Source organism: Natrix helvetica (genome assembly GCF_964273705.1).
Source record: "Natrix helvetica genome assembly, chromosome: 2".
NCBI lineage: Eukaryota > Metazoa > Chordata > Lepidosauria > Squamata > Natricidae > Natrix > Natrix helvetica.
This window is the reverse complement of record NC_138552.1, coordinates 112,925,220-112,950,119: the sequence shown is the minus strand read 5'-3', so window position 1 is coordinate 112,950,119 and position 24,900 is coordinate 112,925,220. Positions and strand designations below refer to the sequence as shown.

Genomic DNA, 24,900 nt, shown 5'->3' with positions numbered 1-24,900 from the left:
TCATTTCTTTCTTAACTGATCTGACCTCAGGACCTTAGGTCATTTCAAACTTCGAATACTTAGTTATATGAAAACATTTTTGAAGACTAGCCTCGGTAATAAAAGGTGCACCTGATGTTGTATATTATTTAGAAACCAAAACAATGTAAAAGTTTTTATAGATATCAGCCCAGCTTTTGTAGCATTTTGAAGATCTAAATCATTGATCAACCACAGGTTAAAGTCATAGATTCAGTTTGAATCTATGTAGAGATAGATTCTTTGTAGAGATTCTGCTTTACTACATGCAATTACAGTTCTACTATAAAATGGAACCATTTAATGTGAAATATGGATGATTATGATACAGTACATATCCCTGGGGTTAATAGTTTGTTACCAAATCTTAGTTAATTTTGCGTACTGTACAGTACGTTCTTTTTTGGCCCATTCTGGGTTTGCTCTTCTTTCTTTCTACTCGAGAAGCAGAAAAAAGCTGTCTTATATACAGCTTATATTATTTTTTCTTGGTTTTTTGCTACATATTTTTCTATAGCAAACAAGGTACAAATGCTTGTTGTAGGTATGGAAAATTGTTTTTGGAGGGTGCATATATTCCCTGAGAGTTGCATTTGTGGTTTTGTAAATCTTGCATTAGTAGAGTTTTTGAAAGTGGTGTTGGGCTTTTATGTGGTTTTGTTTAAATATGCATTTTCCAAATCCCCACAAAGCTGATAAGTTGTTCCCTCTGCTGAGACAAAGGGAGAGATCCAGACCAGACCAGTGTAGCTAGGACTGATCTGTAAAAAAGTATGGTCACCATTGTTGTTGTTGTTGGTCAATCCAGGGCTGTTGGCTGAAAAAGAATCAGGAGGAAGGCTTCAGAAATTGAACTTGATAAAAAGATTTTCTTTTCTTTTCTTTTTGCAAAGTTAACATTTCATAGAAATATAACTGGATGATTTTTCTTTACATGAAGGTATTTGTCAACAGATTAAGATGTTGAATTTATCAACAGTATATAGAGTTTTTGCAACAATTCACAACTGAATATTATGTGCAAATCAGCTGCTCTGTGATAGAAAGGAATATGTTGGAAAATAACCTGCAGAAGTGTGGGGCAGATGGGGATTTGGGAGGGAGGAGTTTTGCTTGAGAAAATCTGCTGCTTTTCAAGGATTCTTCTCCCATGGAAGATGGGCATCTGGCTAAGGGAAGAGTTTCTGGGCATTTTGATGAGGGCACCCCTAGCCCAGCTCTACAAAGTCACTTTGTAAATCCTTTTCCATATCCCAAAAATACAAACACAGAACAAAAGCTCAACAAACAATTGAACAAAATTCTAATAACTATGTTAGAAACCTTTTATGAGAAATTATTTTTTAAAAAAAAACAATAGACTCAAATGTCCAGATATAAAAACAAGTTTATTTGGATATGGAAGATTAAGGAAGGCAACAAACACATGTCTATAAGAAACCAGTAAATCAGCTAGTTACATGTTACCAGGGTGAGTTGGATCTCGGTTTTCAAAGCAGTACAGAGATGTTGGTCTGAAATCAAAGCCAATAAGCATCCAGGTTAGATGTCATTAGGTAGGCTGAAAATCTCATTTTTTGTGTATCTGTGATCAGCAAATGCCAGTCTTTTAGTAAAGACTGGGAGGATTTATTTGAAGAAACCTTCCATATATTTGAATGATAAAAAACCCCTAACGATGTGGTACAGGAAAGTTTTGAATGGATATTAGAGAAGGAAACATAAGATCTAGATTATTCAAACTTTCTAGCATGTTATCAATTTCCCAGACACTAAAGGATGAAGAGCATAATTAGGTTTTATCAGAATGCAGGGATTTGTTCCAGGATGATAATAGATATAATAATTAGGATATTTTTTTATTTCAAAGCTTTCTGGTAAATTACCTTAATTCTGGTCATTTGTATTGTTCATCGGGATTTTTTGTCAATTCTTTCAAGATGGGTTGAGAGAATAGGGCATGAAAAATCCTGCAGATTCTCAATTATATTTCTTAGCAGGTTAAAAAGCTCTGTGAGGGAGTTGCTCACTATTCATTTAAGGCCAAAGCTTGGCCTGCTTAAGATCTTCCTCAGATTAGTTCTCCGATCAGTACTCACACTTCATTATGTGCAAAAACCTCACCTGCAATGATTTGCATGCAGATTGGCTGCACTTGTAAATGCTTAGAACTTTCTTAAAAAAAGAATTGCACCTGAAATAAAGTCCACTTTAGAGTAAATACTCCTGCTTTTTAGACTTTTGTTTTCCAACCTCTTTAAGACACTGGCTTAGACCCTGGACCCTGAGTGACCTGCATGTTTATACTAATAGTTAATCAGTTCTCCCAAAACAGAACCATCCTTTAACATGAAGAAAGTACAAGGCAACAGTGGCAAAATGAGGAAAATGATAAAAGACTCAAGCGGAAGCATGCTCTCCCAGAATCCCGTGAAACAGACTTTCTGGGTGAGCACAAAACACATATGCAGGGGACGGGGGGGGGGAGGGGGGGGAGGAATTCAAGGGAGAGAGGCAGTGTATCCCTACGAAGGAGATGAAACTAGAATTTGGACTAGAATGGTGTGCCTCACATTGTAAGAATCTCTTTCACGTGCTGCTTTTCTATCACCCTCCCTTTACCTTGCATTTATGCTCAACACAGAAAATGCCTGTGTTTGTAAGCAAAATGGTAACGATTTTGCACAATTTAGGAACATCTCAAAGGAATGGAGCATTTGGAATCCTGATCATCAGAGGTATTCTGCAATGTAATGATTTTCAATTTGTATTTGTTCTGTCCAATTCCAAACTTGGGCAAACTCTTCATTTGAAGTGTGTGTGTGTGTGTGTGTGTGTGTGTGTGTGTGTATGTGTACGTATGTGTGTGTGTATGTATATGTATGTGTGTATACACACACACACACACACCATATTTTTCGGAATATAAGATGAACCAAGGTTGTGAAGAGGCAAATTTTTAAAAAAGTAGGTAGGCAGATAGAGAGGAAGAGAAAGAGAGAGTACTACAGTAGGTAGGGAGGTAGGGAGAGAGAGAGAGAGTAGTTATGTAGGTAGATAGGTAGGTAAATAAAGGGATAGAGAGAGAGAGAAATATATATATATATATATATATATATATATATATATATATATATATATATATATATATATATATATATATATATAGAGAGAGAGAGAGAGAGAGAGAGAGAGAGAGAGAGAGAGAGAGAGAGAGAGAGAGAGAGAGAGAGAGAAATACAGTAGGTAGGTAGGGAGAGAGAGAGGATGTAGGTAGGTAGGTAGAGGGATAGAGAGGGAAATAGAAAGAGAGAGAAATACAGTAGGTAGGTAGGTAGGGAGAGAGAGAGAGAGTAGTTAGGTAGGTAGGTAGATAAAGGGATAGAAAGAGAGAGAGAAATAGAGAGAAATGTAGTAGGGAGGGAGGGAGAGAGGGTGTAGGTAGGTAGGTAGAGGGATAGAGAGGGAAATAGAAAGAGAGAGAAATACAATAGGTAGTTAGGTAGGGAAAGAGAGAAAGAGTAGTTAGGTAGGTAGGTAGATAAAGGGATGAAAGAGAGAGAAATAGAGAGAAATATAATAGGGAGGGAGGGAGGGAGAGAGGGTGTAGGTAGGTAGGTAGAGGGATAGAGAGGGAAATAGAAAGAGAGAGAAATACAGTAGATAGGTAGGTAGGGAGAGAGAGAGAAAGAGTAGTTAGGTAGGTAGGTAGATAAAGGGATAGAAAGAGAGAGAGAAATAAAGAAATATAGTAGGGAGGGAGAGAGGGTGTAGGTAGGTAGGTAGAGGGATAGAGAGGAAAATAGAAAGAGAGAGAAATACAGTAGGTAGGTAGGTAGGGAGAGAGAGTAGGTAGGTAGGTAGATGTTTCCAGGTGTATTTATCCATGTGCTGGAGAAGAAAGTCGCTGACAATCTGCAGCATCTAAGAATTTGTTTCTGATGGTACAGAATTTGATCAATGTAATTCTCATCAATCAGTTAAAGAGCTTTCTAAAAGGAAAAAAAACTTTTTGCACTCTGCAAACCTCCCCAAAACGGCCCGTTTTTCACAAAAATGCCCCCCCCCCTTTTTAAAAAGGGCATGAATAGCCTTGAGGCAGTTTGTAGAGTGCTCCTGGGGGTTGGGGGTGGCAAAAATGAGCAAAAAACAAAAACGGGCCCGTTTTTTGTCAGAAAAATTGCATGCATACCTTATGGAGGCTTATAGAGTGCTGCTGGGGGTTGGGGGGGCAAAAAACTTCCCTGGTACTGAAGAATTATATATTTATATATATAAATAAATAAATATAAAAATAAATATATAATTCTTCAGTACCAGGGAAGTTTCCAAGATACTATATGTGGGAATATTTAAATTTGCACAAACTCATGCACATATTCCAAAATGACATAAGGATACAGCTTAACTTCTTGTGAAGATATGAGTGGATAATGAACTAAAATAATTATTGTATCTGGCAAGTGTGAGAAAGGTAAAAGAAAGAAAGCCACAGTTATGATTCAAGAGGAATGGAGTGCTCATATTAGAATGGGAAGTGTTCATGCATCTACCAGACAGCAAATTTAATTTATGATTCCTATTCATGGTAGGAAATGTTTGGGTTCATTTCAGTGATGGGTTCCGGGTGGTACGGCCTGGTATGGGCATACCGGTGGCAGCTGAGAGCAGCGCCCACCGTACCGGAACGGTGTTTTGGTGGGCCCACCCACCCGCCCACATTCCTTACCTCTTTTTGAGAGAAACAGGGCAATTGTGCATGCGCATAAAGCGTACGGCGCCTGCGCGACCTCACCGAGCAGCTGGGGTATCGCAGGGAGGCCGTGTGCGCACACGCGCACAGCACGCATGCCCAAGGTGGATGTCCAGCCCCGTCACAACCTACCAGTTACGAAGGGATCTGGAACCCACCACTGGTTCACTTTAACCATCCAAGACATTCATATGAAGGCTTTTCCTAGGTAAATAAATGCCTGCTGTCAGTTCTTACATTTTTCATATCAACTTCTGTCCATAAAAAAGAAGCTGAAGGAATCAGAAAGGTGGCAAACTGAAGAGTACTCGGGTTTGAGACATGGGTACAGAAGATACGGAGAAGCAGTGGGAAAGAGATGACAATACCTGTCAATGACACCCTGCATGTCAGTTTTGCTTCCTATCTCTTCCCCTGCTCCCCCTTAGTAATGCAGGGAATTAATTCAATAAAATGTCTCATGGGTGTATATAAGCCTTTTGGGGGGAAAATGGTGTAGATAAATATAATTGTTAGGAATCTAGTATTCAAAACACAATATTAGTTAATAAGGTTTGGTCTTGTGCTTTGGTGGCTCCCTTTGAAAGAAAATTTGTTTTTCTTTTTGAGGATTCATAATTTTTGTAGATGATCATATTCTCTTCATTGTATTGGAAATTAACAGAGCGACTACTGTATATAGTTAGATATTGCATAGTTTTATGATTGCAATTAAAAGTATTTTAAAAGGGCAATATTAGAAGGATAGCTATTCTCTGTCAATTCCTATCAATGTGATGTTGAAGTCATTATATGGTTTACTTAATAATGTTACTTAATAGAAAATAAAAAAGAAGTAAAACATAAATATATACGGTCCAAATTTTTAAAAATAATTTCCTATTTTTGACTTCTGACAGCAAAATGCTTGTTCAGATATTAAAAACAGTAATTTCTTCAGATTGCTGTAAAATGGGAATGGGTATCCCTTTGATTTGTCAACAATAGCTGGTCAGGAATGTTTTGTATGTGAAATGACATCACAATGAGATGACAAGGTTTTTGATGTAGGTAGGAATAGATAATGTGTCACTCTTCATTCCTTCATCCCTAATTAGGGATGCCACAAACTATCTTTGTGGCATCCCTAATTACTGACAATGTTACCTAGGTTTGCTGGGGTTGTCTAGGTCTAGGCTTAAAAACAGAAAGGAAAATAGTGTAATTGTGCCACCGGAGTTCTTAGTTTCCTGTCCTCAGTGGAATCCTGAACAGCAGCAATCCTATAGAGTTGTCATACACTGCAACATTTTTGTTTACAAAGACCACTTACTAGTTGAATAATTACGTTAACAAGGTGTTGTGATGAATGTAGTCTGGATTCCCAGAAGAAGTGGGTACATTCCAGACAGCAAAAGACAGTGAAGTTTAGATCATTTGAGCGGGAGAAAGGAAGCCAGAACAGTTCTTCCAAAGGAGACCTCAGAGAATATATTTAATGGTGTAAGTAGTTTGCTTTAGTTTGGAAATATTTCATCTATGGGAGAGAAACAATAAACAAAATTGCTTAGAAGAACTTCAGTGTGTCTTTCTTGGTTTTTGGAGCCCAACTGGTATTTTGAGAAGACTCTGTCCCTAATTTATGCTTCTGATATTCAGCTATCTAATATACAGTAACAAAGTTTTGAGTGAATGTTTGAAATGTGGGGTCTATGCAGGAAGACAGATCCTGAGGTGTGGCCAAATAAGCTGACAAATCAGGGAGGGAGGAGAATAAGATTTAGTCTTCAGTTGTGAGCTTTATGTTCAGCATTTAAGTCTTGCAGAGTCAATGAAATGGCTCTCCCACCACCTAGAGTTTAGTAGCCTGTGTGTTTCTAAAATGTTGTGTGTTCCTGTTGGCCCCTCAGAGCTAAGCCATATACTCATTGATACTTGTAGTTCTTTCATGGTAGCTTTCTTACTGGACTTATCTCTCACCAAGAGACCTTCTTTGTCACAGAAGCTGCTCTTTCACCAGCTGCCTTAATATTTCTTCTATTTATCTTCCCCTGCACATATGGCAAGGGAGCAGAACACCTTCTTTGGTCAGGTTTACAGCTGATGGGTAGTCAGCTGAATCTTAGCAATGCATTGCGTCTACATAGAATGAATGATTGGGTGCTGACATTTGCACATTTGTGTGGGTGGAGAACACACACTTAAGAGAAAGATGACAACAGGAAGGCCATGCTGTTGATTTTAGAACACCGAGGTAAGAAAAATGCAATAATAAAAGAACTGTCTTTTGCAAAGGACAGATATCATTGATGAACATTTCTGTGTGTTGTGTGTTGATTGGGAAATGGGAAGAGTGAATGAAATGACATTTCCCTTCATACATTGATTCAGTCTTGTCACCTGGGCTAAAAGTTAGGGGTATGAAAAATATTGGTCTGCTTCCGTGTAAATTCAAGGAAAATTTACCTGAGATGTTCCTAAAAGCTGGAAGAATGTGCACAACACTCCCAAAAGTAATAAATTATGTTGGCCATATCTCATTTCCTGAGATGTCCTCTTCTGTTTTCTTTGATTTATTCTAATCTTTTCCTAATCAAGTCACTTAAAAATGATTAATGTATGTGTCTCAATAAATCAACTTCAGATAGAACTGGTGGATTTTAATTTTATTTTGCAAAATCCTGCAAGCAAGTATCAACAAAAGAGCACTTAGGTTGGGGGTGTATGGAATAGCAAAGGGATTTTATCTACATCTCTTCAAAGGATACAATTCAGCACAGCTATTTGATCTCTTCCTGAATTTAAGAAGGCTTTCTCCATGGTTAAAGCCAGTTAAAGCAACTGAGAGTAATATTGCCTTTCCAGAGAATTAACGAGGACCAAGTAGTAAAACAAGAACAAAAGATCTAGGAGAGACTTCAAATGTGTTTGCATTTCTGTTTCACAAAACAGAATCAAATTAGCCATTACTGTACGTGAATGCCATTAATGCAAGTAATGTGCCCTTCATAATATAGTAGCTTCAACCAAGTAAGAGCTGGAACATCCTTGAAGCAGCTGCTACTTCTGTTTCAAGGAATTCATCCAAATGCTTCTGAAAATGGAAATAATGTAACAATTAGGATTTTTCTTGGGATTATGATAGGGAGAAGAGAAGTAAGCAAATCCCAAAGCTGATCGAGAAGTCCCTTGCTCTGTATACAGGCAGTCCTCGACTTATGACCAAAATTAAGCCTAAAATTACTGTTGCTATGCGAGATGTTTGTTAAGTCAGTTTTTACACTGTTTAATGACCTTTCTTGTCACAGTTGTTAAGTGAATCACTGCAGTTGTTAAATTAGTGTCACTAATTAGTTGTAAAGTGAATCTGGTTTCCCTATTGACTTTGCTTGTAAGAAGGTTGCAAATGGTGATCACATGACGGTGGGACACTGCAATTGTCAGAAATATGAGTCAGTTGCCATGTGTCCTGATTTTGAGCATGTAAACGGGGTGGGGTGGGGGGAGGGATGCTGCAATCATAAGTGTGAAAAATGGTCATAATTCTCTTTTTTGAGTGCCGTTGTAACTTTGGTCACTAAATGAACTGTTGTAAGTCGAGGACTACCTGTACTACATCCTGTTCTAGTATTCTGGGTAGCTGTAACAGGAAGACTGAGTTAATTCCCAGTTTTGTCACCTGTGAGTATCATAAGAGCTATTGCTGTTATCCACAACTGCAAAACATGAATTATGCATTCACAGATTACCCCAGGAGTGCCCTACAGCACTCACATAATATCAGTGGTGGAGTTAAGGGCCTTCTGTTATCTGTTGGAATTAACTCTTCAAAACGGCTACATAAAAGGTGCACAGGGACTGTTTCATGCCACTATGTTATGGGCTGGTATGATCTACAAAGATCCATCAAACAGTAAATGCTACAGACAGTATAAATATGGTAGAAAAATGTATGTAAAAAAAAATAGCTCCTCTTTTTAGCTAAAGCTAAAGTCAGCGTGTCCCCAGCTAAACCCCAGGCCCTTCCTTTTTATGCCTGCCCCACAAGTTTAGATACCTGGTTTATTTCCTTCTCTACATCAGTCTGTGCTGAGTAATCCTTTCATTTGTATAGCTACCTTCAGCACTAAAAGAACTAATATTCTTTGCTAAAGATAGAAAGGGAGATAAATCAGAAGAGACTGATTGTACAGGACATATATACAGTGCCTTCTAAATCTTAATCAGTTGTTTATTGGTTGGCAAACAAATTTCACTGTTACAACAAATATTAGTAATGAGGTCATTCAACTGGGTGACCATACAAAATGCATCATAAATTAAAAAAAAGAGTAAAATCTGTGCTGCTAATTTACCTCCTGGGAAGGTCTACATTACTTTAAACCTTGTCAAATAAATACATTTCCTGTTAGGAAAAATAATGGAAGGGTTTGTATATATATATATTTTACCACTTCAAAATAGGCTTTTAAAAATATCTTTGCTATGAAGCAGTTTTTCAAACCATCGCAGTGAAAGTTCCTAGCCTGAGGTTAGATTTTGACTCCTGTAAAGGCATTATGTTCATCTGCATAAGTCCCATTATGAAATCCCACCTACTGGAAGGGACATAATGCCTTGGTGAAGGGACTGATGACTACAAAGGCTGCTGCATCTCATCAATTGTGCCCTGGAAACACACGTGGGTCAAGTTTCTAATCTGAAAAAAAGAAACTGTTGGCAAATCCGTAGATAGAAGAAACGCTGTATATTGTGTGGATGTTTATCTGTGTCTATATGCATATTTTACGTATATTGCATACCGACACACAAACACACACACAAACACAGAATGTGATATCACATAACCCAAAATCAAAGAATCATTACTTTGTTTACTCAATGATTTTTTTTAAATGAGAGAGAGTGGGGGTGGGGGGGAAAGGCCAAATAAAAAATACATGAAAAGAATTGTTTCTACTGGTAGACAAACTTGCAAGACCAGCACAACAGAAAAAGTTTTTTTTTTCCACCACATTAACAGGGACGCAAGTTTTGGCGGAACAAAGAGTAGACTATATGTGCAATGCTAGTATCTGTACATTACATAGGAACTGTTCCATTTTTTCTGCCATTAGAATTATCATCAGTTAATACAGAAAAACATAAAAATATACCATGTAGCATACAATTACCAACTTTCTTTCTATTTCATTAGATGTTGTTTGCTCCACAGTTCAGTGAGCTTTGGCTAAATTAAGTGGTGAGAGAGAAAAAGAGAGACACACATACACAAAAAAAACCCAAAACCAAAAACCAAAACCCCAAACTATTGTGTGATACAGATTCAGAATCAACAGTTTTGCTATTTTTGCTTCTGTTTTGTGCAGCACTCCAATCTAGACGCATCATTGCTAGTAGTTTCAAATGCATGTTTGGCCTTTTGTAAGTCAGGTCCTTGGTACTAAGACAGCACCCAAAGATGCTTAAACAAATACAGTATAATGTGAGAAGGCCACACAACGGACCACTTCCTTTTGTATCTCATTCATTAGCATAGGGTCTCTCGGATGTGACGCCAGTGTATATGATGAGTGAGGGGGAACAACAGGCAGTTAGCCTTTTTTCCTTCGTGGGCCTATCAATTCCATTAAAAAGTTATGAGAACTGTTGGTTGTTTAGAACAATATGGAGTAGGAGAACACACAATATTACCACTGCTTTGATTTAAATCCAGACAATAATCCAGATGTTGTACAGGGAGCATTTGTTTTATTAAAATGTTTACTTAGTGTTCTATAGACTAGTGACCAAGTGAGCTGGTCCTTTCAAGGTTTCTTCTGTCAGGGTCCCATCCTTGTTTGGTGGAACTATAAATCCATCACTACTGCCCCGCCCCAACTGATAGTAAGTGTGTAGCTGTTGGATATGGTTCCTGGAGCCCAGGTTTGGCATACTCTTGTAGTACACATCATCGCCATCGCCACCTTTAGTTGATGGGGGATCGGTCTGAGTGCTGGTGTTGACACTTTCTGTGCCTGACATGCTGGCCAGAGCAGGCATACTAGTGTAAAGAGAATCCCTATTCGGTGACTGGAGATCTTCTGTGTGCTCATTGGTTAGCAAGGGAAAAAAACTTTCACTGTTGTCTTGTGGAATCCGTCTTTTGCTATAATGGTGAGGCTGGTGGTTCTCTGCAGAATATGCCCTTGGGGGTAACAGTGGGGCATCTGATTCCTCATGAATGAGTTCTAAGCCCAGGTTCTCCTCCTGGTTAAACAAGGTGACGTCATCGAGAACAATGGCATCGTCACTCCCACTGCCAAGATTATTGACAAATTTGTTCATCAGATTCCTACTTTGTTCATTAGAACATTCATGTTTGTTCAGGTAGGAAGGTATATAATTGGAAGTGAGTTCTTTCAGAATCTTTTTCTCTAAGGCAGTCTCACTGTGGTTATAGCTATGGTCAATTATTTGCACACAGTTGCTCAAGTACTCACTGCTAGCAATGCTGTAGCTATTGCCGTGGTTACCATTCAGTGGTAGAGTATCCATGACACTTGTATCCCTGGCATTGTTCAGAAGCCCCTCTGAAAAATATCACACAAGAAAATTTGATTTGTACCAAAAAGTATTTGTATATACTCTTGATTTGCATGGCTATTGTCCTAAGAAACAATAATATACTGTTGGTTGCAATATACAGTAATTGTGTAAAAGAGGGAATAAAGAGAAAAGAAATTATATTGGGTTTCAAAACATGGAACATGTGGACTTAAATCTTATCCATTAATTATTGTTTCAATTTGTAAATTGTTTTTCTTCCATAGTACACTGTAGATGGCTAAAAAGTCAACATGTAAAGAACAAACAATTGAAATCCAATGTAAAAAACTTGAAATTATTATTATGTGAACTCAAAAGGCCTGGTTGAAGAGAAAGAGCTTGATTCTTTTCTTGTAGACTAAAAGAGTGGGAGTTAAAAACAATTAAAAGAAACTGGGATTGATACAAATAAAGATATTTTGCTTTGTGCTCAACAAATGGGGCATTAAAAACAGTAGCCTTGCTTGCGGAATCTCAATGCCTGCTCACTTTCATATTGAAAAAGACACTCCTTCAGAGAGTCTTGCTCTAACATTTTTAGAGATAAAACCAATTTAACTGTGCTGAGAAAACAAATGGCAACTACAGGTCTTTCACGATAGGCCTAAATTAATTCTAGGGCTCTGTATGCTTTGAAATGAACAGATCCGTAAGCCTGGCAACTATATAATTTTTCAGGCTGATAGTGAAGCTTCAAAAAAAGATAAAGATGCTTTAAAGAGATGAGCCTATATGCCTGTGTGTTCCATAGTATCTGTTTTACATTTTAAAGCATACATGATGTTATTGCATACTAGTTAACATCTTAACTGCTGCAGTTGAAGTATCTGGATACTCTAAAGTTAGTTCCATATAGGTTACACTGAAGTAGTCTAACTGTGATAGAACCAAAGCTTGAGTAAATATGGTCTAATCTAACTGGTTCAAAATGGCCATAACTGATAAAGGAGACAAATTCTAGAAATGCGTAATTTTGCCACCATTACCATCTAGGGATTCAGAAACAGCTGGGATTCAAGAAGGATTCCTGGGCTCTGGGGCTATTTTTTTTCAAGATAGATTCTAATCCCAAAACTTAATTTTTTATTGATTAGCATCAACTGCGTGTTATACATATTCAATTGCAACTTATTCATCTTATATATTGAATATTGAAAATAAAACCTTAAATATGGGAATTATAGTCCTACATCTAGACGGCCATAAATTTCCCCACTTTATTCTAAATGACCTAAGCATTGGCAGTTCAGATTATCTAATTATGATTGTTAGGCACATCAAATATAATCAAAGAAGGAGTAAGGCAGTGATAGGCAGTCTTCAGCTCATCTCCCTCCCCCTAGAATTTTGAGAAACTGAATCTGAACCTGTTGTAAAGGATAAACAATGAGTACAAAAATTGGATCAGAATACCAGTGGTGAAGTGGGCTCAGAAATCTTCCATACTAAAATCCTGTCCTAGTTAGCATACATGTTTTCATACCAGCTATATTATTTGAGTAGATTAATAATTTTGTAACTGCTACTGTTAAAATATTAAATGTTTGACGCTTCAGCAATCTAACCCAGAGATCTATCAGAAGATCCAGATCTGCTTTCTTCCCACTCACAAATTAAGGCATACAAAGTTCCTAAATATTATGAACTATCACAAGTTCATTGCATCCCTTAGACGTAAGGCAGGTAGAATGCCAAGAAACCTGTCTTTTGATTCTCTACTGTTTTTGTTTTAGAGCAAAGCGGGGATGTGCCAATGGATGACAAAAAGGATTGAGATATGGGAAGTAGCACTGGGAGGACTGACTTTAATTCTTCCTCTCATGTTAGTTTTCTGAATGAAATCATAATGCCCCTGATAACTAATTTATATTCTGGAATTAATAGATTCTTATGTCTTCCCTTTAAACACAGATATGTACTATAATTATGAACACGGAGAATGTTTTCCCACTATCCTTCTCATCATACTCCATTTGCTATTGTTACAGTCTTGGCATATTGTAATACAACAAAACCTACCTATAGAGCTTTATCACCAGATTATATACTGTAGCTAAAAAATATAAGCATCTGTGATCATATTAACCATCTGAAATACTTGGTTGGTGTAATCATGATGATAATTCAAATTACCCCAGCTAATCTGTTCCTTTAATTTACAACTGCACTCAAAATCAACTCAAATTGATTCATCTTCAATTAATTGCCCACTTCAGCTATGCTCCTAAATAACAGTCTTTCAATCAATTATTTCATTTGTATTTACTAATCAGGAATAAAAAAAAAGAAATAGAGTGGACCAAGTTTTGGGTGGCTGATTCTACCTGATAAGGTAGCTAAGGCAATGTTAGTTTATGTAAAAGCATTGGGGAAGGCACCCAGAATCCCATAGAATCCTTCCCAAAAGCAGTTGTCTAAAAGAGCTTACCATCTTTGTTTGAGATGCAAAGAAAATCCTCTAGTCTTCCTGCTGTTTGTGGTCCTTATTCTCCCTCCCAGGCAAATGTCCCAGTAGCTAGTTCTAGGCAAGGATCTCCAGATCCTTGGAAAGAGTCCCCTGATGAGTTTGGTGAGAAGTGCCCATGAGGCTACACTTCCCAGGACAACAATTATAATGAGACCATCAGGGCAGGGAGCAGGTCACTTTAGTAGTCACGATAATCACTACCTGGGCCAGCTAGTCTTATCAGCTCTTTGGCTGCTTTATGCCACTGAGCTTTAAGGTTAGGCCTGCCTTCCAAAATACGCTGGGTGTAAAAAAAAAGCTCTTTGAATGCATGCCGTTCCCTATTATCCACCCTGTTTAGGAAAGAAAGGCTTCCAGGTCCTTCTCAATAAATATGTAGAGTATTAAATGATCCTAACCATAAAGAAGGCTGAGTGCCGAAGAATTGAGGCTGTTGAATTGTGATGTTGGAGAAGACTCTTTAAAGTCCCTTGGACTGCAAGTGGATCAGATCGAATCAGGATGAAACACATGAATGGAATAGACAGTTAGAGGGATTTAAATTGTTTAAACGAAACAGACCTGTATCTCTACAGAAATACGGCAGAACAATGATGAAAACTATCTTGAATACATTTCAATATAAAAGTAAAAAAGAACGACATTGCCATAGGTGTATACTACAGGCCACCCAACCAAACAGAGGAAATAGATGAATTTTTGCTATCAGTTAACTAAGGTGTGCAGGAAGCATACCACAATAATAATGGGGGACTTTAACTATACCGACATGAATTGGGAGACAAACTCTAGTGGAAGATTAAATAGATTCATGACAAGCCTAGCACAGAACTTTGTTTTCCAAAACACAGAGAAGGAAACTAGAGGGTCAGTCATACTGGACTTAATCCTCATTAACAGAGATGAAATGATAGAAGGTGTTGAAGTTACAGGAACCTTGGCAGAGAGTGACCATGCAATATTGGAATTCAACACTATGCAAACCCAAGCAATAGAACAAAGTCAAACTAGGGTCTTGGACTTCAAAATACCTGACTTCAATAAACTTAAGGAGAGTTTCAAAAGGATTCCATGGATGAGAATTCTCAAGGGAAAAACAATCAAAGAATCTTGGAAAATTTTGAAAAGTGAGATTATAAAATCCCAGTCTAGCACAATTCCAACGAAGAAGAAAAATAAGAAATCTCAAAAGAAACCAGTATGGCTGCAAAAAGAATTCTTTGATAAACTGAAAAACAAAAAGGACAAGTATAAAAAGTGGAAAGAGGAGCAAACAACTTAAAGTAGAATATCAGCAAACAGCCTGAACCTGCGAAAATAAAGTCAGGAAAGCTGAGGCTAAAAATGAACTAAGGCTTTCAACAAAAGTCAAAAATAACAAATATAAGCTTCTTTCAACATGTAAAACACTAGAAAAAAGTCAAGGAAATGATTGCTCCATTAATGCAGGGGTTCCCAACTCCCAGGCTGTGGCCCACTACCAGGCCTTGAGCCATTCGGAACTGGGCTATGGAAGTGACGAGCGAGCGCACATGTGCGTGCATCCCCACTTGTGCAAGCAGTGAGCAGGCGTGTGCATGCATGCTCCATTTGTGTGAGTGGCGTGTGCGTGTGCCCACCACTTGTGCAAATAAAGTTGTGTGCATGCATGCTTGCCTGCCGCTCACACAGAACCATCCCCTCTCCCCCAATAGTCAGAAAAATTGGAAAGGTTGGGGAACTCTGCATTAATGGGAGAAAATGACAAAAAGGTGATGAGCAGCAGGGAGAAAGCAGAACTGCTTAACTGCACTCCAACCTATTAAAAAGAAAGCTGTAAAATGCAGATTAGGCATGCAAGTTGAAATAAGAAAGAAGCCATGGATGGAAACTAATCAAGAAGAGAAGCAACCTAGAACTAAGGAGAAGTTTCCTGACAGTTAGAACAATTAATCAGTGGAATAATTGCCTCCAGAAGTTGTGGATTCTCCAACATTGGAGGTTTTTAGGAAGAGACTGAACAACTATTTGAACTATCTGAAATCATATAGGGTTCCCTGCTTGAGCAGGTGATTGGACTAGAAGACTACCAAGATCCTTTCCAGCTATGTTATTCTGTAGTCACTGCTAAAGAAAATCAACCCCGATTGTTCTTTGGAAGGACAGATGCTGAAACTAAAGCTCAAATACTTTGGCCACCAAATGAGAAGAGAGGATTCATTGGAAAAGACCCTGATGTTGGGAAAGATTGAAGTTAATGAAGAATGAAGAAAAGAGAATGGCATTGGAAAATATAGTTAGATAGCACCATTGACATGAATTTGGGCAAACTCCAGAAGACACTGGAAAGGGCGGGGGGTAATGTGCTATGGTCCATGGGGTTGCAAAGAGTCAGACAGTACTTAACAATTGAACAACAAATGGTCCTAAACTCAGTTGTGGCAGCATGTGGCTGATCTGGCTCAGAGGCTACGCAAGTTTAGCCCAGTTGGGTGTGAGGTTAAGATGAAATACTAGGGATACATAAGAAGACAATGACAAGCCACTTTGGCATCATTGCCAAGAAGGCTGAAAGGAGGATTCCACGTAGCAGTTTAGTGTCAAGCTCAAAATGACTGCACCTAGCTGATTTGGGGGGGGGGGGGGAGAGGGGCGGAGAAACATAGTAGGTAGTCCTCAGTGGTGGGTTCCGGATCCCATTGCAATCGGTATGATGCAACGGGGTCGGGCGTCCACCACATGTATGCTTACTGCCCGCGATGCTCCACAACGCTCTAGCTGCTCGGTGGAGCATTGCACAGATGCCGTACGCTCCGTGTGTGTGCGCGGAAGCCCCGATCGGCTCAAATACAGGTAAGGAGGGCTGGCGGGTGGGTGAGCCTTCCAGAGCACCGTACCAGAATGGTACCTGGTGCTCCCAGCAGGCACCGCTACGCCCATAACAGGGCATACTGGTCATATACCACTACTGGTAGTTCTATAGGTAGTCCTCAGGTTACAAAGGCAAATCAAAATCCCACCACTGGCTTCCCCTACCCCCCACCCTCCCTTCCCTTCCACACCCAGGAGTCTTCACGTGGCCCATTTTGGATGTGAGGTAAATACAGGGCCTGCACGTAGGCTCAGGGAGGGGAAAAAATGGGCCTCCCGAAATGGCCTTCAGAGGACCTCCAGAGCCCGAGGGAAGCAGTTTTCACCTTCCCAGAGGCTCAAGGAAAATCTCAGAGCCTGGGGAAGGTGAAAACGGCCATTGCCGTGGTGCAGGAGGCCATGCCCACCATGGCCATGCTTACCCAGCAACTGGGCAGAGAACCCGTTGCTGAAATTTTTGAAGCCCACCCCTGCCTGGACTGCATGGGTTATTAACTGAGGATCTCATGTGATGACATGGGAAGAGGTGGGACTCCCAGGCGAGGAGTCCACTGGGCAAGACCTATGGATGGTGAGTGTTGTGGGCAGATACTATGGGGCAAGTTCAGGTATTTAGGTAGGGTGGGCAGGTTGGCAAAAAAGTGGTGGGAGGAATTTGCTATCTGTCAGAAGCTAACTGACCACTTTGGGGGAATTTGGTTTAGGTCAACGTATATTTTCAGTTTAAGAAACCCTCCTTGGGAAAACTATTTTTTCCAACTTTAATGTTCACTGAGAAAGTTACGCTGTAGATTGGTGGCTGGGAGTTGTAGTCCATACATAATAATGTTGCATAGGTTGAGAAACACTGACCAATACTACCATAGTAGTCTTGCTTCTGCCTGCCTTCTGACAGGTGTCAGACAACTATTGCACATATCCAGATTTACTACATTAGATGTTTTCTCTTCTTTGCGTTAATTTTTACTAACGACTGTGATTTGAAGCTTTGGTATTTTTAACTGGAGTATAAGCACTGTTGCTTTCTCCTAGCATGTCCAGCTGCATCTTCACACTTTCCTGGGGGATGCAAAGTAACTGAGTTCCTAGCTGATGGCATTTTTAGATAGCAACATACTGCAAACAGGGTTTTGTCATACAACACAAAAAACATGCTTTTCTTCTTTTTAACAGTAGGGCAAGCACTAGGACATTCAAAAACTAGCTCCTTTTCTTAGCTGATCCCAAGTATTGTGACACTGTTTCTATTTGTCAGTCATGTAAATCAACACGCTTCTCAAATAGCTGGAGTTGGAAGTACCAAAAAAAGTACCTCACTGCAGGGTTTTGGGCGATAACCCTTATTTAGAATAACTAACAGTCTTCAAGCACTCATGATCCACCTGAGTATCTCTAATATTATAATCTTTTAAATGCATGCAAAAGATGAGACATGCAAAGGGTTCACATTTTTCTATTAATTCAGATGCTATTGCCAGAAAGAGCAGACAAGGCTAAACCAGCACTGTTTTATTGAATTAAATTGCTGGCCATTTGTTGGCCTTTCACTTTCAGAAGACAAAGTTTCTGAAAACAATGAATTCAATCTGCATCTGTGAAGCCCTGTGGACTGGGGAATGTCAATACATGTAGACCTTGCAATTTTTCTGATCTTAAGTATGTTTTCCCCCAAGTTCTCTCCCCCTCCCCCGTGTTTTCAGGCTTATTTTAACATACTGAAATTTGGGTGTTATATGTAGTATCTGGTTTTCATATAGACAAAAAAATATGAATGAAAAATAGCCATTACAGATGCAGAACAAAATCATTCATTTTTTAAATAGTTTAAATTGATATTAACAATCCACATAATGGTTGGAGATTGCAAAGATTAGTGGATCGCTCCAGACTGGTTATGCCTACCCATTAAGGCATTGCTGCTTGCTTTTTCAGCAAAAGCATACAATTATTAGCTGGAAGTTATCAATTTTATATATTTGAGGAAAATAAAAGATTGCCTTGCATTGAAAATGAAATACAGTTCTCATGAAATGTGCCACAGCAAGAAAACAGTATGACTTTGCAGACAAAAATATTATTAATTAAAAAGAAATGTCATTCTCATATACAGTTACACAAAACTAAACATACTGGATGAAAAACAAAATGAAACAGACACAACATATCTATTATCTGTATGTAGTTATAAAATATGGCTTATTATTCTTGATTCTGTATTGTGAGAGATGAATTGTTTTAAATATGTACATCACTGATATATGATGCATTAAAAAGTGAACTTAAAAAATTACATTTGATATGCAATGTTTAGCTTTACTCCCATACTTGTCTCTCTGTAGGGCTCTAAACGACAGCATGAAGAAAAGGAAAGAAAAAACAACAAGTAAGCTTACAGTGACAATAGAAGAAATATGAATCAAAAGCAAATTGATGATATGCAGAAAAAAGTATTAACAGAAGCTATTTCAACTCCCTGAAGCAAATGAAATTATTTACATGGGTTGTTTGAGTATAAGTCACACATTTATAATAATAAATGAAGTTGTTTTCACCTCATCATCAGCTTTTTAAAAGAAAATTTCAGAATTAGAAACTGAAATTGGAAGTATCATGGCATATATCCATATATAAAAATATTGAATGTTTATTACACTGGCAAATGCTTTTTTGGGTTAATTACATCATCTGATGCATAAATATTGAAATCCAATTCGGTATTAATATGTGTGTTTCTCTTAGTGGACGTCATGTTAGCTTTCTTCAACCATAACATTCAGTGTACCCTTAAACAAACATTGTTGTCTTGAGAAACATTCAGAAACAAGGTTAAGCATTCCTAGATTCTAGTGCAGAGCCTGATGCAATTGGTAAAATACTGTTTGGATGCAAGAACACTACTTAGTCTAATAGGAAAACTTCAGTGAAAACTGGTCTTCATAAATGGAAAGACTTGGAATAAATAGATTAGCCTTCAATAATGTTGAAATTTCATTTTACTGTAGGTTATTTCCCCTGGATTTCCAGTTAGATCTCAACCAGTTTACCCAATTTATGTACAGGGCCTTCCTAATCTACGAAAACTAATGCAGAAGCTACCAAGAAACATAGTAACGATCTCTCATGCACTTGTAAAGTATATACAAAATTTTATAGAGATTGAATGTTTTATTATGCAAAAATATTGCAGTTTTCTTTGGAGATGTTTGGTCTAGTTTTGATAAAAGATAGAAATATTAACTGTAGCTACAGTATATTAAAGTGTATGATTGATTGCACATGTATGCACTATACCAGGTGGTGTAGTCTTGTTGGATTATTTGAAGTAGTTTTTCATGTGGACTAGCATTGACAATTTTTTGTTTTCATACCAAAATAACAGGATCTGATAATCTAAATTAGTATAAACTGTCTGTTTTTCATAACTGTTGTTTTTTTGCTATGAAAAGCCATATTTTAAAGAGCAAGTATACTTCTACTACAGTACTTATATGCCTCTGTAGGTTGTTTGAAAAAACAAAAATTGCAGATGCTTTAAAGGGATGGTTGGAGATTAAAATACAGATTCAATGAAATTCACACTAGGGCAACTGCACCCCTTCAGCTCCTTTGTCACCACAATAAGCCTTCTGAAATATGCCTTCATCTACTCTGTGCTGTTCTGCCCTTATTCTTACACAATTCCTCTCCATTCAGCCAACATAGTAGCAGAAAGAAGGTAATGAGAAATAGAATACAGGTAGTCCTCACTTAACAATGCTAATTAGATACAGAAGCTCCATTGTTATACAACATGGTCATAAATAGAAAAAAACATATAATATGCTACTTGGCAAGGGCAGTTACAGTTCTCCTGGTTATTGTTGTTAAATGAGGACTAAGCAAGGACCTCACTTGGCTGTGACTTGTGACTTTTTACCAACTTCCCTGTTGATTTGCTTATTTGAAGCTGAAAGGGGAAGGTCACAAATCACAACGATATAACCATGAGGCCACTGATGGCCATCAGGAGTGGTCATACAATATTCAGCGTGGTCATATGTTTGAAAAGTCACTGAGTGATTGGTTCTTAAACAAGAGCCACCTGTAGATGTAAAAACTCTCTTGTCTGGCTTTCCAACTCTTTCCAACTTACTTAGATCTACTTAGATCCTTCGGGGAGAGGGGGCGGTCTAGAAATCAAATAAAATAAATAAATAAATAAATAATATATTCACAGGCATCTTACTAACTATCAAATAATCACTGGATAATAGTAACACTTCTTTTCTTGCACCTTTGAGTCAGTCTTGACTCCTAGTGACTGCCTGGACAAACCCTTTTGGTTTTCTTGTTAAGATTATGGAAGTTGTTTGCCTCTGACTGCATCCAAGGGCTGAGCGAGAAGGCCTGGCCCAAGGTCATCCAGCTGGCTTCATGCCTAAAATGGGATTTGAACTCATAGTCTCCTTGTTTCTAGCAGAGTACTTTTAATTATTACACCAAACCAATTTTCAGTGACATATACAAGACTCATTAGATATGTACTGTAGAACTAGAACTATGTATAACATTTTAACATCCTACTTTTAATTTCCACTGTTATGAATGAAGGTGCCTGAGGGAAAAAGAACAGCATTTGTAAACATTTTTAAAAATAAATGTAGTGTTGCCTGATCAGTCATATTTACTAAGAAGGAGTAATAGGGCTCTCATAAAACTTGAAAGAATGCACAGCCATTTTTTTCCAAGAAAAAAGGAAAGCAGTAAGTTGTCTTCCTTCCTTTCACTCTCCTTCATGCCAGAGTATGGGAAAGTGATCTTATTACTGTCTTTGTTGAATGTACATACAAGCAGTAAAATAAGCTTGCATACTCTTCCTTCTCACTAAATAAGGATCACTTGAACCTGCACAGCCAGGTGGTAATTGTTTACTGAAAAGAAAATATGCAAGCTCTTGGAGGAGGAGGAGGAGGAGGAGGAAGAGGAACAGGAGAAGGAGAGGAGAGAAAATGAATTATAAAAAAGGTGACTTCCTCTTCCCTCCCCCTTTGTATTCCACACAAAATTAGAATGAAGGTGATTTTTCACCATTGTTCTAGTTTTCTCTATTACTCAATAACAAGCAGTTATTGAGCTATGGTTCATCAAGCAGTTCACATTTATCTCTTATGGTTATAAGAAGAAGGTTTTTTTTCCAATCAAATCATGTTAATTACCTAAGCAGTGAAAACATTATTGAGTTATTATTCAACAATCTGGGAATGCTACTATTAATAAAATATCCTAATTTTTTTACTAAATTAATGTTTTAATTTGTTTTGATGTGGTTGCCTATGATTTTCATTCCCAGTAATGTGTACATTACGGTGGACATTGACTTTGGTTGAGGCATGGATAAAGAGAGTGATTCTATTTCTATTTCTCTAGGGAGGAATCTACCAATCATGATCCACTCTGTCTGGATCCTTGGGCTTCCATCAAGTTCTCATTCTGATCTCTTCCTCCTGAGCTGCAGAGTGCTGGAAAGTGTTTCAGTTAAGCAGCAGTGATAAAAGCAGGAGACAGACAAAATGATTCTTTTGACATTTATGTAAAATGTCATGATTGGGAAGGAAAGTGGTTTGTCCAAAACTGCTACTGATCTTTGCAAGTTCAGCTAGTCACAGCTCTTGGGTTGTAAAAAGACTAGTGGTAGGGAAAGAGCAGCTTTTCCTGTACACCGCTTGGAGAGTCCAAGCAATGGGTTAATTCAGTCTGCTTGCCCTTAGGACTGAGGAACTATTTTTCCTTAAGCCACACCTCCTCCTGGTGTGCTCAATCCCCCAGAATTCTTCCTCAGTCAGCCCGTTTGGACGTATTTAGTTAGAGCTCTGAGCTAAATTGATCTTTTTTTTTTGGCTTGGACTCTCTAATTGCGTTTAAAGTTTTTTCTCTAATATTCCCCAACCTCGTGAGACGTTTCTCTCTTCAATTCTGCGACTTTCTTCAATAGAATCTGCACTTGAAGGCCAGGAGGTAAGCTACAAGGTGGTGGGGGGTGCCCCTCAGCCGATCCTCTTGGGACGGCTTCGGAGGCCTGCCGCTTGTCGTTTAAAACGGCGCGGCTGCAGCGGCGAGGTTCCTAAGTCCCCAGGCCCCTCGTTTGTTATTTTCGTCGAAGTTTTTTCGCTCCCCGGCCTGCTAGAGGACCTCTGCCGCAGGGAGGAGTGGGCGATCGTCGCCATTGCGAGGCGCGTTCGCCCCTCGCTCTCCCTTAGCCCCACGCTGTTGCGGCGGCCATTTTTAGGCGCGAAAATAGCGCGCCCAGCCATGGCCGCCATTTTGCATCAGCCTCGTTGTCAGGAGGCCGCTGGAGGTGGCAGGGCCTAGCAAGGGTTTCTCGGGCTAGGATCGCCACCTTCGCCATTTGTCTATTTTTGCGAGCGGCGCTGGTTCCTGTGCCATTCCAACGGTCATCATACCGGCTCAGGGAGGAGGCCTAAGTAAGCGCAGGCCTGAAGATTTTTTCTATAGTCATTCTCCTCCCTGCTTCTCCTGCGGAGCCTTGCACCTCGGTGCAGGCCCCAATCCTACCCCTGGGCCTCCGACTGGTGTGAAACATGGGATGATTTCATAGTATTGATTCGATTAATTGTATATATGGCAATTTTAACGATCATTTCGTTTTGTTTCCCATTACAGCACCCAGTCTATATCTATCCTTCTGCCTTATCATAGCCTTGCTCCATCTTGTGTGGTCATTGACTATGGACCTGCCCAGTCCTCCCGATTCCCAAGACGCTAGGCCGAGCCTCTCGCAGGCCCTAGCAAGGGTTCCTCCTCTTCGGGGAGTGGGGGTGCGGGCAAGAGTGGTGGGGGTAGCTCTGGGAAACAGCGTTCCAGAACCCCTTCGGTAGCTGAGGCCAAGGATGCTGAAAGGCGCCAGCGGGCCCTTGACAAGCAATTCGAGAAGGCCAGACGCCAGGCAGACAGGGTGCAGTCCCTTTCAGGAGCCCCTCCCTCCCGGGAAGATCTCCAGTCGGTCCTCGCCGAGGAGGTGGAATCCCAGGACCTATCCCCTAATAGGTCATTTGCAGAGCCGGCTTCCCCGGTCCCTTCTTGGGCCTGTGAACAGGTTCCTCCCCCTGGGGATGCTAGCATAGACGATATGCAGGGTGAGGCTTCACCCCCCCTAGAAGAGGGCTTGGATCCCGATTCTGACTCTGAGGAGTTATCGCCCCGCATGCAGGAGCTAATGGCCCGCGCCATTGCCAAGGGCATCACGGAGGCCATGAAATTTAAAAGCCCTACCGCAGCGGCCCCTAGGGGTCCCAAGCCCGATCAGGCAGCTCCGCCCCCAAGCAAGCGTGCTCGCCATCCTTCCCTGGAATCCTCGGTGGTCAGCGAGGCCTCTGCCATTGAGGACCCTGACCCGGAGGTGCTAGGCCTCTCGGACGACGAGGACCTTCCCCCCGAAGCGCCCGCCTTTGCGGGTCTCTTCAAGCCCAGCCTTTTTAAATCGGTCCTTCACAAGGTCAAGGCTGCCACCAGGGTGGGGATCAAGCCCAAGCCGACCGCGCCGGCGGATGATGCCCCTCCGGCTAATCCCAATGCGGTCATGTTTGATGTGCCAGCGCCCCAGCAAGAGCTGGTTCCGGTCCCGGGGCTGTTCCTCGACTTAATCCAGCGCCAGTGGGCTCGGCCAGCCACGCAATCCTCTCCCAGTGGGGTAGATAGGAAGCTTTATACTATGGAGCCAGTGTTGGAGGACCTTCTGGCCCTTCCCACTGTCGACCCGCCCATCGCTGCGCTCACTTCCAACTCCTCGCTACCGGCCGACCTCCTGGAAGGCCTTAAGGCGGAGGACAAGAAGGCGGAAAAGGCGTGCCACAAGACCCATCTGGCGGCTGCCTGGGCCATCAGGGCCTCTTCTTCCGCTTCCTTTTTTAATAGGGCTTCTGTGATCTGGCTGCGCGAGCTCCTAAACAAGCTCCCGGCGGGAGACATCCGTCTCCACCAGGACGTGTCAAAAATAATCGCGGCCTCCCAGTATGCCGCTGACGCGTCCCTCAATGCCACCAAATTTGCCTCCAGGGCCCTCGGTTCTAACATAACTTCCCGTCGACTGATCTGGCTCCGACATTGGCAAGCGGACCAGAAAAACAAATGGAAACTGGCTTCCGCCCCCTTTAAGGGGTCCAAATTGTTTGGCGAGTCCCTGGATCCTCTCCTCATTGAGTCCAAGGACAAGAGGAAGATCCTACCTTCTCTAAATAAAAAGCAGGAA

General features: G+C 40.1%; 1 protein-coding gene across 1 annotated transcript in view; it reads right to left on the bottom strand.

The window, feature by feature from the left end:
- Positions 1 to 7,409: 7,409 nt before the first annotated feature.
- ADGRL3 (adhesion G protein-coupled receptor L3) overlaps positions 7,410 to 24,900 on the bottom strand; it is a 586,346-nt gene continuing 568,855 nt past the window's right edge. Inside the window, exons 25-26 of the mRNA XM_081943236.1 lie at positions 18,981 to 18,998; positions 7,410 to 11,322 (exon numbers count right to left, since the gene is read on the bottom strand). Coding sequence (XP_081799362.1) covers positions 10,526 to 11,322; positions 18,981 to 18,998 — 815 coding nt within the window. The 3' untranslated portion in view covers positions 7,410 to 10,525. The remainder of the gene's footprint in view (positions 11,323 to 18,980; positions 18,999 to 24,900) is intronic.